Consider the following 13,421-nt stretch of genomic DNA (forward strand, 5'->3'; position numbering starts at 1 on the left):
TGGGGCTTTTTTTCAGCTGCTGCCAACCTGATGTTGTGGTGTAGGCTCCTGAGTGCTGCCAGCTCTCTGGAGGACGAGGAGTTTGACGTTAGTTAGCTGCTTAGCCATTGCTCTCAGGTCCTTTCACCCTATGGAAATTAATCCATGTAGAACAGTGTTAAAAACAAACTAAGTGAGCCCTGACGGCCTTGTCAGAAGGGTCTGAAGCCAGAGTCTTTGTTGAAAGTAATGCCAGCACCCTGTTTCTGTTGACTCAGAGATTATCTCGCTCCTCATTCATTAGCAGGGTCAGAGGTGCTGTACTGAAAAGATATCACAAGCCCACTAGCAAACAGCAGGTGCAGCCCATGCCGGGAGCACGATGATGCTTGCCAGTGTGATGGCAAGGTTTTGGGGCTCTTGTAGCTGGTGCCTGTAGCTTCAATACCTCCTTTCATGGAGCGGAGGTACGGCACCTGGCTGCTCCTCAACTTTGATCAGCAACAAGCCTTAGAGCCAGTGTTCTTTATACTGCAATTTTGAATATATGCCCATGAACACCTAGAACAGTATTCTTGTCGAGGCATAATGAAGGACTCCCAAGTCTGTATATATGCACTTGAACTCTACTTTTTGGTAAAACAGGTGAAAAATGGTTCTTCAGATACTTTTTGCAGGGACTGGATGATTCCAGGGATTTGAATGAGGAGCGTGGATTAGATTCAGATCAGGCAGGATGAAAAGAAATACAATAGCTCTTACTAGAGTTCTTTGATTTTAGGTTTTTAATCTTAGCATACAGAATCTGGCCTGCATAATAAATAGAAATCTTTGCCTTTTCAGGACTATGAAAGACTTTGATTAAGGTATCTCTTCATCCAGTGTCTGCAATAGAGATGTGTTCATTTTAGAAACCAGCATCTTGACATCATTAGAAACTACAGTCTGCAGAACATGTTTAGTGAATACATATTTTACAATTAAATATTTGTTTGTAAAACAAGGTAGAATCTACATTGCTATTGCCTTTGTTGTGAACAGACACCTTTCATCAGAAGATTCAATGTTCATTAAAGCAAGGAGTTGCGATAGCTGATTGAAGCAATGCTGGACAATCAATAGACTTAACCCATTCAATTAGTATTGTTTCATTTTTCTCCCTATTTCATCATTATTTTATTTATTAATAAGCCAGCTATTATCACCACATCCCCTTGCCCAAGTGTGCTTGATTTCTTTCTGCTTCCATGCTGGATGGTTGTTGGGACACTGGAATATTGTGGGGTAGGAATATTGTGTGTTCAGGTTTCTTCCAATATAAAGATTGTAACTTAGTGGTTGATCTCTACCTTCCTTGTTGCTTGGGTCTTGGGCTGTTCCTCACTATTCCTGTTCTCTTATTTCAGATAATTCAGCCCCTCTTAGAACTTGATCAGAATCGCAGCAAGTTGAAGTTGTACATTGGACATCTGACAGCCCTCTGCCATGACCGTGACCCTCTGATTCTGCGTGGACTCACCCCACCTGCTTCCTACCACCTGGATGATGACCGGGCAGCTTGGGAGAAAGAGCTGCAGAAGATGACTCAGGAGCAGGTGAGTTTGTGGTCTGAAGCTCTGAATGAAAGCTGGAAGTGTTGGCATAGATCTTACTGACGTGCCACACACAGATGCTGTGAAATCATTCTGTAAGTCGTGAATACAGAGAGCAAGGATCCATTCTTCAGCTGGTGGAGGAATACAACACCTTCTCGAATCATTGCCATTTAGCATTTATTATGAAATTTTATGTATTTGAGGGCATGCATATGCACACGCACTGGGAATCTAACTGCAATATACCAGCTTTATCATGTTTTATCTGTTAACAGATTTTAGCTGCTTAACGTAGAACTTGATGTAGTCAGTAGCTTAGTGTGAGCTAGGGATCTTAAATTTTTAACTAATGATTAATGATACTCATCATTGAAATTATAATTGGTATATTTTATGAGTCAGATACTTTGTGTAAATGTATGGAATGTTCTTATATTTTGTAACAGTATGCTTTACTACTGATTTTCTGTTTTTTATACTGCTACCTTGCCTGCATACCTAAGCAGAGATTTGGACTCATTGCACTACATACAACACACATGCGCACATGCATACGCATGCGCTCACACACCCTGCCTTCTAATACAAACTTCAAAAGTCTTAAGAGTGTACTTTCAGGATTTTTGGAATACAGACCTGAGAGGAATGGTTCAGTAATGGCTTGTCCAGTTATGGCTCTATGGAGACTGTCCAGTGTAGTTATAATTCAGCTGCTGAAATAATCTTCCTTTCTCCCAACTATGACGATGTCATGCCTTCCTTAATCCCTTCAATGACAGTTTTTATCTGCTTTTTTTTTACTGTAATTCATGATTCCACACAACCCTTTTTTCTCACTCCTTCCTGTTTGTCTTCTCAACTCCTTATTTTGTAGTTTTGCTGCTATAGTATAAAATGCATAAACTTTTTTAACTAAACTAGTTTAAGGAATTTATACCAGAAGTAAATTTGACTAATTTTGTCTTTTTGACTCTTTGGATTATAATGCCAATTCTTTCACTAAATTATTTGCTTTCATGTCTATATACATGTATGTATGTACGTATGTATACAGAACTATATTGAGTATGTACACAAATCAATATAAGACCTATGTAGTTACAAGTGGTTTTGTGGGTCAGCGAACGCTACCTGGATTCTAGCCTGAACACTTGGTTTTCTTCTTTTGAGATGTTTTTGCTCATTTCCTTGCACTTTCAGCTCAAGGCTGAATTGTGATCCAAAAATTTGGGATGGCAGCTCAGAAGCCAAATTACAGGAAGCTAACAGAAGCGTGTCTAACAATTCTGAAAGAAGAGCAGACCTCTGAAGATAAATATGTCTGTAATGGGACCTAGATGGTATGGGGCAGTTGGTCTCTATCTTTGAACCTGTCTTCTTCACACACCTATTTGAATGACTATAGGCTGTGCGCCTCCGTCTATATCCACGTTTGTCTCTGCAGACCTGACGTTCTGTTTTCCTGCGGCACCTGCTAGCCCCTGCGCCCAGTGAGTCAGCGTCATAGTTGTGCCTCGTAGAGCCTGTAATCACTGATCTGAGGTTAAAAGTTTTTCGCTATAGCACATGCTGTCCGTACACAGTAAAGAGGCACAGCTCCTACACTACACGTTAAAATATGAAGCATGCCATTTCGAACCACCTTAGCTTTCAGACTGGGATGAAGCATTGCATGCCAAATCCTGTAGCATGTATGGTAGGCATCTCTGAAAGTAAAAATAAGGTGAAGTCTGGATATCCCTAAAGTAGGCAGACTAGTCTTTTGTACCTGTGATGGTCTCTGAATATGTTTAGGGTCTATAGGAATAGGTGATATCTTCTATTAGATCAAGAGATGTAGGTGAAGAAAACAGAAAAGATTGTCTTTGGCAAATAGTCCTGAATAGACAGTATGCCCAAAACATCATGTTTTTCCCAGGTGTGTACTGGTCTAATAAAGTATATTATTTCTCTTTCAAACTTTGTTAGTCTATTAGCAACATTCATTTGTTAAATAGCAAAGAAATCAAGTGCAAATTGTCAAGGAAAAAAATTATCTAAATTGTCTTGGAGATGAGAAAGAGATATTTTTCCATCCTCTCTCATTACTTTCTTAATTCTGCTTGTTGTCCCCACAGTTGTTTAAAATTACTACTCCATTTGTGATTCCTGTGTATAACTAACTTATCCTCTAAGTAGTTTTCCCCACACTCACTCTAGATCTTTTTTACTGAATGTAAGTTGAAAAATGGTAACTAATGATATATTTAGATTTACAGAGCTTGTTATTTATTTAGATCTTAGAGCATTCCTCCTTCTAACTGCAGAATTTCCTTTGTGTTTAAAATATTCCCATGGGAGGGGAAGGGGTTAGTTCTCCAGATTTGCGGCAGCCCATGATAGAATACCTATTTTGGAACTTTGGAATTTTAATGAGTTTTGTAAATTACTTCAAATCTAGTGCACTAAATTCACTCCTGTCCCTTCTAATATGATCTTCTGTAGATAATGCTTCTCCAGCCTCAGTGGGAAAAAAATAATCCTCTTGAATGTTAAGTAGTGCTAATATGATTAGGGAGGATACATTAAATTGAAAACCTATAGTATTTAGGAATGATGCAAACATACCCACTTCTTACCATAAGTTGGATTCTTTTTTTAAAAATAAAGAGTTCAGAATTCGTTTTCATACGTCTGCTTTTAGAGTTGTGATTTCTCATTGCAGCAACTATTATTGGCAAAGGTTGGTCCTGCTGTGTTTCATCATAACCAATACTCTGTAGGTCTTTCATATTTGCTGGGGAAGGTTCAGCTAGGAGGTTTTTGTGGCGTCTTCTGATAGGTAAAAACTAGTATATGAAGTAGATATAAGCTCTTTACTCCTCCAGCACATCACCACAGCGATCCATGGAATCTCATATACAAGTGGTTATTGGGATAGTGTCTGCCAGCATCAACACCATAGTTCTATGGGGAATTTATTGCCACGTAAATAATTTTGTGGACTCTCGAAGTTTGATTGATAATTGGTACCTTTCAGGTATAATACTTTCTTTATGCTACTATGGAATTCAACTGCATTCCTTAGTGACTTCAGTTGATTTTAATCAAAATATGCGGCCAACATTCTATATAATTCTTTGAATTAACTTTGTTGGCATTTTATCAAACAGATTTTGTAAAGCTGAGTTACTATCGTAAAATTTTGGTCCATGTTATAATGAAGGCCTAAAGCTAGTGCTTTACGAATACATGGTATCTCAGAAATTAATCTAAACTGGGTACACTGGACTGAGTTGTGGACAATAAAGAATCTGTCATGCTTGGGAACCATGTTATTAAGTTATGCGTTTGGTGGAAAATATTCCTTTGAGTCAGTTCTGACCCAGTGTCCTCAAATGTGTTAATCAGCACAGTTCCTGGATCTGTCCTCTTTTGACCAGTTCATGTCTTGTTCATGATTTTTTATTAAAAAATTGAAGTTACCAGAAAAGAGAAAGAATGTTCCAAGTCTTGACACTGGGAAATAAACATTCCTTTCATTCATTATAAATAATTGCATTATCCTAGCAATTTCTATTGAATACAATATTTTCTTTCACTTCGTCCTAAACATATCATTATGTTAATATTGATTCACATTTGAGGGCTGCCTTTAAGTGAGAGATTTTATTCCTGTATGAAGGGCAATGACATTAAGAAGAAAATAAGGTATTCCACATTTTACTTACAGTTCAGTTTTTATTTTTCTCTTATTATCACAAAAGAAAAAAAATTACAGAAGAAAAAGGAACTCGCTGAAAACCAACATTTAAATATGTTGCTGTTGCTGTGCTGTACTGTGGTAGGAAGGTAGCGGTCTGAGAAAGTTAAAAGACGGAGACAACGAAATAGATGCAGAATTCACAACTGTGTGTGTTCTATTAGTAGCTTAACCAGTATTAAAAATGTTTCTCATCATTTCAAATCCAACTGTGAAAAAGCATGGAACCTTGTATTTTGGAGAGCTTTTTATTTTTAATAGGTCCTAAAATGAAGGTGATTCTTCAGAAATATTTCCCCTAATAGATGAGGATTAAAATAATTTTCTTGACTGAAGGAGTAGTAGTGGGAGATATTTTGCCCGCTGTACAGAGCCATCGCTGTCCTCTCCATCCCCTTTGCTCCATTCATCTGGCTCCTGTTGGCCACGGCTCTTGCTGGCCACATCAGCAGGTCCTGGCCGTGTCCAGGCTGCTGGGCGTCCTGGCTGTTTCTGGCAGCGCCTGGGCACCATTTTCTTCCCGTCCCGCACAACCTACTTCCTTTTTTCCCCAGCATTTGTGTTGTGACCTGGGCATCGAGGGCAACCCGTAGCACGTTGGCAGGTTTATTTCCGTGAGATGCTCTCTCGGTGGACACCTGTGGCGGGTGCTTGTCTCACACCACTGCTGCTGTGGTTTTGCCCCTGTGGCGCCCCGGGCTGAGGGTTTTGGTGAGAGGGTCCTTTGAAAATCTTCCCTGTCCTAAAAAGAGCCTTTGTAGTGCAGAAGGCTCCTCTTCCCTCTCCCTGTAGAGCAGCTTCAGGAAAAGCACAGATGGTCTTGGCGTTCCTGGCTGTTACTCTTCTCCTAAGAAATCAGTAATTTCTTTTCTGTTCTGCTGCTCAAAAGCAGAGGAAGTAAAAGGTGATAATGTCACACAACCTACAGTGCTGGCTAACTGGGGGTGGCCTATTTCCAAGAAGCCTAATTTACGTTTCGTCTGAATTTCACCATCAGCAAAGTTTGTTGTAACAGCATCCGTTGTTAAGTTTGTCGTATGAAAGGACCCCAGACCACATAGATCTAGCTTTAAAATACAGTTTTTAAATTGCATGTGTCCCTACTGAATTTGGAGGTGTTAAACATGCATTTTGATTTGCTATACAAGCCATATTGTAAGCAGGATAAACTTGACTCTAAATTATAAATAACTATTTTATAAACTTCCATTCTGCTTTTTTGCTCAGATTCCTCTTGTGTTCTTACTCCTGTGTCATCTATGATAAGTTGCTGAACTTACTTAGTTTCTATAAAGAAATTACTCTGCTGTGTTTTGTATTTATCCTTTCTAAATATATTGCGCCATCTAACTTCTCTGACCTCTCTTCTATTAATTTGTCTTGTATTAATTGTTTAATTAATTAATTGTATCAATTAATCTTCCCACCTGATTTATATCATTTGTTTTTAATTTATAATCTTTTGGGAATGCATAATGTATTTTAAAGTTAAGCAGCCCACTTCTGGACTCCATTAGAAATTATAAGTAATAATTACAATTTATTTACTGCTTTGTGTACAAATGTATTTCCTACATTTGTACATTTCTCCAAATGGAGAAAATGGATATAGGAACTCTCTAAAGTGTGTACATTTTATAGCATTTTACATTTTCGTATTAATTGGCATTATGGGTGAGAATGAGAACCTGGGATCAGTGTGATAGTTCTTAAGTATTAATAGAAGTCATAATCATTAGCCGTGAGTTGACTTGACCATTGCAGTATCCTTTCTTATCTGTCCTTAGAATTACTATTATTAATTTTAAATAAAATATCAATCAGCATTAATAATGTAATAATAAACTATCAATCAATAACATTAATTGTTCTTAGCTTGAAGGGGCCAGTATGAAAAGCAAAACAGTGCTGTCCGGATAGAGTCAAGCGCTCTGTGTGTGCAGGCGTGCGTGCATGCATGTGTGGTGTGCCTACAATTTACCGTAGTGCCGTTTCAAGCAGCTCCTGCAAGCGGAAGGTATAGCAACCTGAGCTGGTGCCTGACTTTTTGGAGGGCCTCTCACCTCTCCACATGCTTTGTTATTAGTGAGAAGCATCCGTTACCCTGGGCTTTGCTCAGATACTGTGGTACTCATGGAAGTTTGGGGGGAAGCTGGTGGAAGTGTGAGATACCCCTGTGACTGCGGCCGGCTGGGCAGAGGGACCGCGTGGGAGGCTCCGCGGGCATCCTGCGCCTGCAAAAGGAGCCACAGGCAGGGGCAGCTGCCTCCTCTGTTTGCTTGGCTTCGGCTCGCTGGGTTGTGTGAAACCAAAATATTCCACTGAAATTTCCTTCTTGGAATATCTATCAAAAATTTTTGACCTAAAAAGATTGTTCATCACTTTGTAGCAAACAAATTGCTGGCCTCTGTACTTTCTCTTAAAGAGAAACAAACAGCATAGAAAGAGGTGGAAGGGCTGAAGTTCTGCTCCTGACATAAACGGATGCATATAACACAAAGTTATTATCGTGCATAGTAATTTCATTTAAATAGTTCCTGCTTTGCTCTTTCTTATGTGTTTTGCCTTATACAGATGGAAAATTTCAGCTGAGCCTATACCCTCTTCTCTTCTTACCTTTAAAAGAGTCTTCTCCAAAACTCATAAATTAGGACTTCTAAGAGAGTTTTTCAGATTTGTTTTGCAGATAGGCAAGTTCTCCTTGACATGTGAGATTTCACTGCTACCTAAAATAACTATGTATAATTCCTATGGAAACAGACCTAATTCACCAATAGAGAAACGAAGCAGCAAGTTATGTGCTGACTATAAATTACAGTATAATTGCAGTGTCTACTAATCTGACATCAAGGAAGTAACTTGACATACCAGGTAATGTACGAAAACTGAAATTAGTGTAAGTAGTTGCTTAACCTCTTTTCTCACGATCCCTTTAATATGCAAAATTGTGAGGTTTTAGGGATTAGGATTGCTCATATTACTTACACTTAATTCAAAGGGAGGACATCCTAGCAGATAGCCCTGTGAAGCAGGCAGTGCTGATTACTTATTTTGCTTATCCACTGAATAATACATGTACATGCTGTACATCATAGCAGCATTTATTTTCAATGCGTAACGTGCACCAGAATTGACGTGAACACAAAATTGTCCTCTGACTATGAAATGACTGCTGTTGTTGACAGAGAGTGGCTATATTACTTGGAAGTGCAGCATTCACAAACTTTCCTAATCAAATACCTGTGACTTACAGGTATTTATTTCATTCCTTCTTTGCATTTTTGCAATCTATTAATTACCACAGAAATAATAATATTTCTGCTATTGGCAAGACTTAGAGATGCACAGGGATGCAGAATAAATCCCATGTATAAAATTATTTAAAATATATTCCACAATAGCCCACAACAAATTTTTGGTGATGTATTTCTCAACATCAGTTGTGAATTCTATTCAGATGTGTTAAAAATTTTTGATAAAAAAGTTACATATATTTTTTAAATGTACATTATTTTAAAAAGACAAGTCAAAATGTTTACTTTGAATTTTTGTTTTATTTTTTTTAATACAAGTGTTTTAAATATTTTTAAAGAGCTAAGAAAAAGAAATTTCAAAGTAGAACAAAAGCATTTAAGGGACTGTGTGGAAAAAAAAAATCTTTTTACATTTAAAAAAAAGTTTGGCGTTACCATATCCCTGACCATTTTTTTGGCCTTATTATATGTCTAATAAGTTGACGAGGGAAAAGGATTGTATGTAATTGGCTCACATTATTTCATACGTACCTATTTACATAAGTTGGTTTGGGGAGATAGGCAAAACATCAACAACTTTTCCAAGATGCAGTATAGTTTGACTTACATATATTTTGGTTTAAAAAAAAGGTCAAGATCAAATTAGCTGAATTTCTGTTTTTTCTGTGATTTTAAGCTCTAGACATATTTTTCCAATTAATCATACTTTAACACAAAAATACCTAAACTTTGGGGGAAACCTAGTTTCAGATCCCTATATTGTAGCCTTACAGAAGTCCTGTAGTAAACTTTCCTTTTTTGCTCCCTTACAAGTACTCCATGTCCTACATGGAGTTTTATTGCCTGTAGCCTCAAACTCTTCTATATGAGATAAAACTTTATTCCTCTTTGCCATTTTTAATCAGTGTTTGCTCAGAATTATTAATAGAAGGAAATAACACTTTGAGGAGGGAACCTTCATATAAGGAAACTTGAAAGGTTCTTAGCTTAAGTTGTTAATGCATTAGGGAGAAGTGAATGTCAGTTAGGTTCTACGAAGCAGCACCACAATTCACCTAATGCATGTAAGAAATAGGATGCTGTGATTTTATACCTTTATTTTCCCTCTGAATGTCCATCAGTCTTTCAGTCTTTAAATAGTGTCTGAAATATCTTGGAGCAGAGAAGAACAATGTAAGCTAAATTTGTGGTGATTTTTTTCCCCCAATGCAGCGAAGCTATAAATGGTGAGGTATTCTTATTATGACTTGTGCTAAATCCAGGAAGGCAGCAGTGGGGCAAACTGTCTGAATCTGTTGTTGATAACCTGAAAGCTTATATTCCCCTGAGACACTGAAGGTACTTCTTGTTCTTCTATCTGTAGATAAAGTGTAAATACTGTGAAGCTTCTCCTGGGGTCCTTTCTAGCCCTATCTTTCTGAGTTGTGTCTTTTACCTGTCATCAGCTAGACATATGTACCTGGCCATTTCTTCTCTTTTCTCATGTCTTTGATTTCTTTTCTCATTTCCATGGGGGAAGTTATGAATCTCATCATATCCTGAGCTGAAAAAGCCAACAAAATGACTGAGTGTTAACACTTTTTTATTTTCGTAGAAAAGGGGTCTGGAGAGGATAACACCACTTTTATTTGCATTCACAACAAGATGATCTGGGAAATTAGGAAACTAGCAGAATTGATAATAATAATTTTAGGGAAAGTTCCCTAACGTTTGGGGCTGCAAACTGAATCAAATTATACTATGGAGAACTGGATGTTCTCCATTAAGAAGCTTGTCTGAATGAGAAGTGACATATTTTGGTCTCAGCTGTTTCTAAAATGAACGATATAAATGGAGATTATATGGATGACAGAGAACTGCTATGACCAGCCATGCAGTTAATTCTTATAGCTTTGTTTAATAAAGGTCACGTTATTAAGCTTAGATATTCTGAAGCTAGCAATCTCAATGCTGTCTTCTTCAAAAATGTTTCATCGCAGGCACATGCAAGGCAGTGTATGTTAATTTGCAGAGCGTTATTCGGTGTTCAGAACAGTCTCCTTTTGGACTCTTGATCCTCCAGAACCTAATTCTTAGAAGCATTTTCTTCATCTGGTTATGTTTGTTACTTTTGGTGGATTTGATTTATTCTAGCTCCAGCGTGGGCACATTTTATTGTGCTTATCTTGATTTTGTAAGCAATCTTGGTATTACCCATACATTTGCACATATGATAAATAATACAGCAAGAAACCGAGGAATCACTGACTTTGCAGTGTTACTCCGCAGAAGATAACCTGTAGGATCCTTTCGCGTCCACCAACCTCCTTTCAGTTTCGCAGATGAGGCCCTCTGAGGTGTTTTGATTAGTGTCCGTTGATTACTGAAGTCCTGGGATTTCACCTGAGAGATGTGGCTGAGCTGTCTGGAGGACACATCCGTGCTCCATGGAATGCCATCACGCTTTCCCTGCTAACACTGCCCTCTCCTGGATCTGCTCTCTCAAACCGAGAGCTGAGGAGGGACTCCCGCGAGGGGACAGAGGAGGCGAAGGAGAAACACGTCCTTTGCTTCTTCTGCCATTACTTCCTCTCTGCCCTAGCCTCCATGTGCTTACACCTTTCTGATTAATATCACCACGCAATCTTTTGCTGCGGCCTGAGGAGCCAAGGCAGCCGTGCCTCATACTTCAATACTAAAATCAATCGTGAGAATTTGCCGGCAGTAGGTGGTTTGCAGGCTGCTACAGCCAGGGCCACGTGAGCTCTTGGAGTTACACTAGACTGAGCAACCTGAGACTCAGAACATAGCTCCTGACACCAAGCCTCCTGGCTTTTAACAGTCAGCCTTGCTCCTAGCTGGCTGTGTCGACCCTTTCAATCCTGTTTGCTGATGGGATCTCTCCTAGGCTTATCCATCCATTGCAAGTTCCCGACTAATAATTCTGCCAGGCTGTTGGAACCGAGCTAATCACATATCCACAGCATGCTGTTTCTGAGCCTTTGTGGGTTACTTCTGAATCCCCTCCCTCCTCCCTTTCCCCCCGAGAGCTCTTACAGAGCCCAGAGTACTCCCCTCCCTCTCGTTTTCCCCACTTCCCTAGCTCATGTCACTCTGAGAAGCAGGATCAGGTTGCTCTTGCATTGTGATTCTTGGCATAAGCCCCTCTCAGATTCATATAGCTGTTCTGTGAGTACAGCAGCCAGTAGGAACAAAGCACATAAGAACGCTTTAAACTAACATTCTGCATGAAAAGCCCAAATAATTTACTATACACTACTCTGCCTAGTAAAGGGACTAGTGCAGCCGGCTTACCATTTTAATTTCCTTTCTCTCACTTTTGTCTGTAGAAGTCTATACTATAGCTTCCTTAAAATGCTTGTCTGTTTATTCTGTAGCCATTCTTAGGTTCTTTGTTTATATGCAGCAGTTCTTGCAGTAACCCTGTTAATCCCATAACCGTCTCCTATGCCTTGCTTGATCCCATCACTAAATAGAGACATTCTGTTGTATGTGATTAAAAGTTTAATTGTAGAACTATAACCTTTCCCACTGCGTTGTACTCTTATTATGGCAAACACAAAACTCTGTTGTCCTGATGCCTGACAGGTCTCTCTGTTTATCTAATGAACAATGTTACAGAACTACAAAATATAAATCAAGAAATTCATATACCAATGACCAACTATCCCTTCATGGATGAAAAATTCCGATTTGACATTCTTTCCATGTTACGTATGGACACTGTGCAGTTCCAGTAAAAATGTATTGCAACAGTAGAAATAGCATATTAATAACTTAAGGATAAAATATGTTGCAGAATGGTCACGTAATACTAGAAACAGTAAAACTTAAAAATGCAACTTCAAAAATAAATAAACTAATTGTTACAGCTGCTCAAAATAGCGAAAAACTTTGAATGCAAAAGCTTACTATAAACTTCAGATTCCACCTAAGAATTGTACGCACTTACAAAAATGCTTGTCATATATTCACAGGGAGTATATTTTATTAGAACCAAATATATAACTGGAAAAGCAGATGATTTTTTTTTGTTTTGAATATATAGTGTATGAAAGAGGTGTATGCTTGAAAACTTGTCCAGTTTATCTGACTGCATCATCTGGTCTAGTAAGAGATGCTGCTTCTCCTTGTTCTGTTAGCTCCTTATGCCCTTGTGACTACCGAAATCCCTGAAATGCCTGCACAAATTACAGCCTTACTTGGGATTCTGCACAGTTCACAGACTAGCATGGATTTTTATCAATTTCTGGTCAGATAAATAGGCTACTAAAGGCTGACATTTCCTGCTCTTCCTTAAGATTCTGTGGACCCCTAATTATTGCAGTATTATTACACTCAGAGCTAGACACTATTCACATATACTCCAACATGTGTGGCAGGTTTGTAATACCACTTGCTGGAAAAACACTGTTTATAGACTATACAAAGGATGAATAAGACAAAGTTTTAAAGTTCCATGTCTCATTTTGAGCCAAATTCTGACTGGAATTGTAGTAATCTGAACAAAGAATAACCAAATAGGAAGCTTATAGTTAGTAAACAAAAAATCTGTGTGCTCCACCACAATTCCAGATGGTATGTTTATGAGGCAGTTCGAAAGTATAGTCTCTGAGCAAAGTGAGTATTTCCATAGAAAACTTAAAGTTCTGGTTGACAGTGACTATAGCATTTTTATTGATTTCGTATAGGAAGCAATTCTAAAGTAATATCCTGTGAAACATCTTGTTATTCTTGAGTAAAAGTCACATTGTTTAAAATAATTAATATACTAGCAAAATGCCATGTTTCTTCCAGAATTCAGTTGCTTTCAGCAGAGTATTCTACAGAGGAAGCTTTTCTAGATAGTTA

The 13,421-nt window shown here is 38.3% G+C and overlaps 1 protein-coding gene across 5 annotated transcripts in view; it reads left to right on the forward strand.

Moving 5' to 3' along the window:
* ERC1 (ELKS/RAB6-interacting/CAST family member 1) overlaps nt 1-13,421 on the forward strand; it is a 302,330-nt gene that overhangs the window by 281,485 nt on the left and 7,424 nt on the right. For all 5 annotated transcript variants that reach the window (XR_009960212.1, XM_062590517.1, XM_062590533.1 and 2 more), the window contains one exon: nt 1,386-1,574. Coding sequence is in view for 4 of the 5 variants with exons in the window: in XM_062590517.1 (XP_062446501.1) it covers nt 1,386-1,574 (189 nt within the window). In the remaining variant the exon portion in view is untranslated. The remainder of the gene's footprint in view (nt 1-1,385; nt 1,575-13,421) is intronic.

This window comes from Rhea pennata, chromosome 1 (genome assembly GCF_028389875.1).
Source record: "Rhea pennata isolate bPtePen1 chromosome 1, bPtePen1.pri, whole genome shotgun sequence".
Lineage (NCBI taxonomy): Eukaryota > Metazoa > Chordata > Aves > Rheiformes > Rheidae > Rhea > Rhea pennata.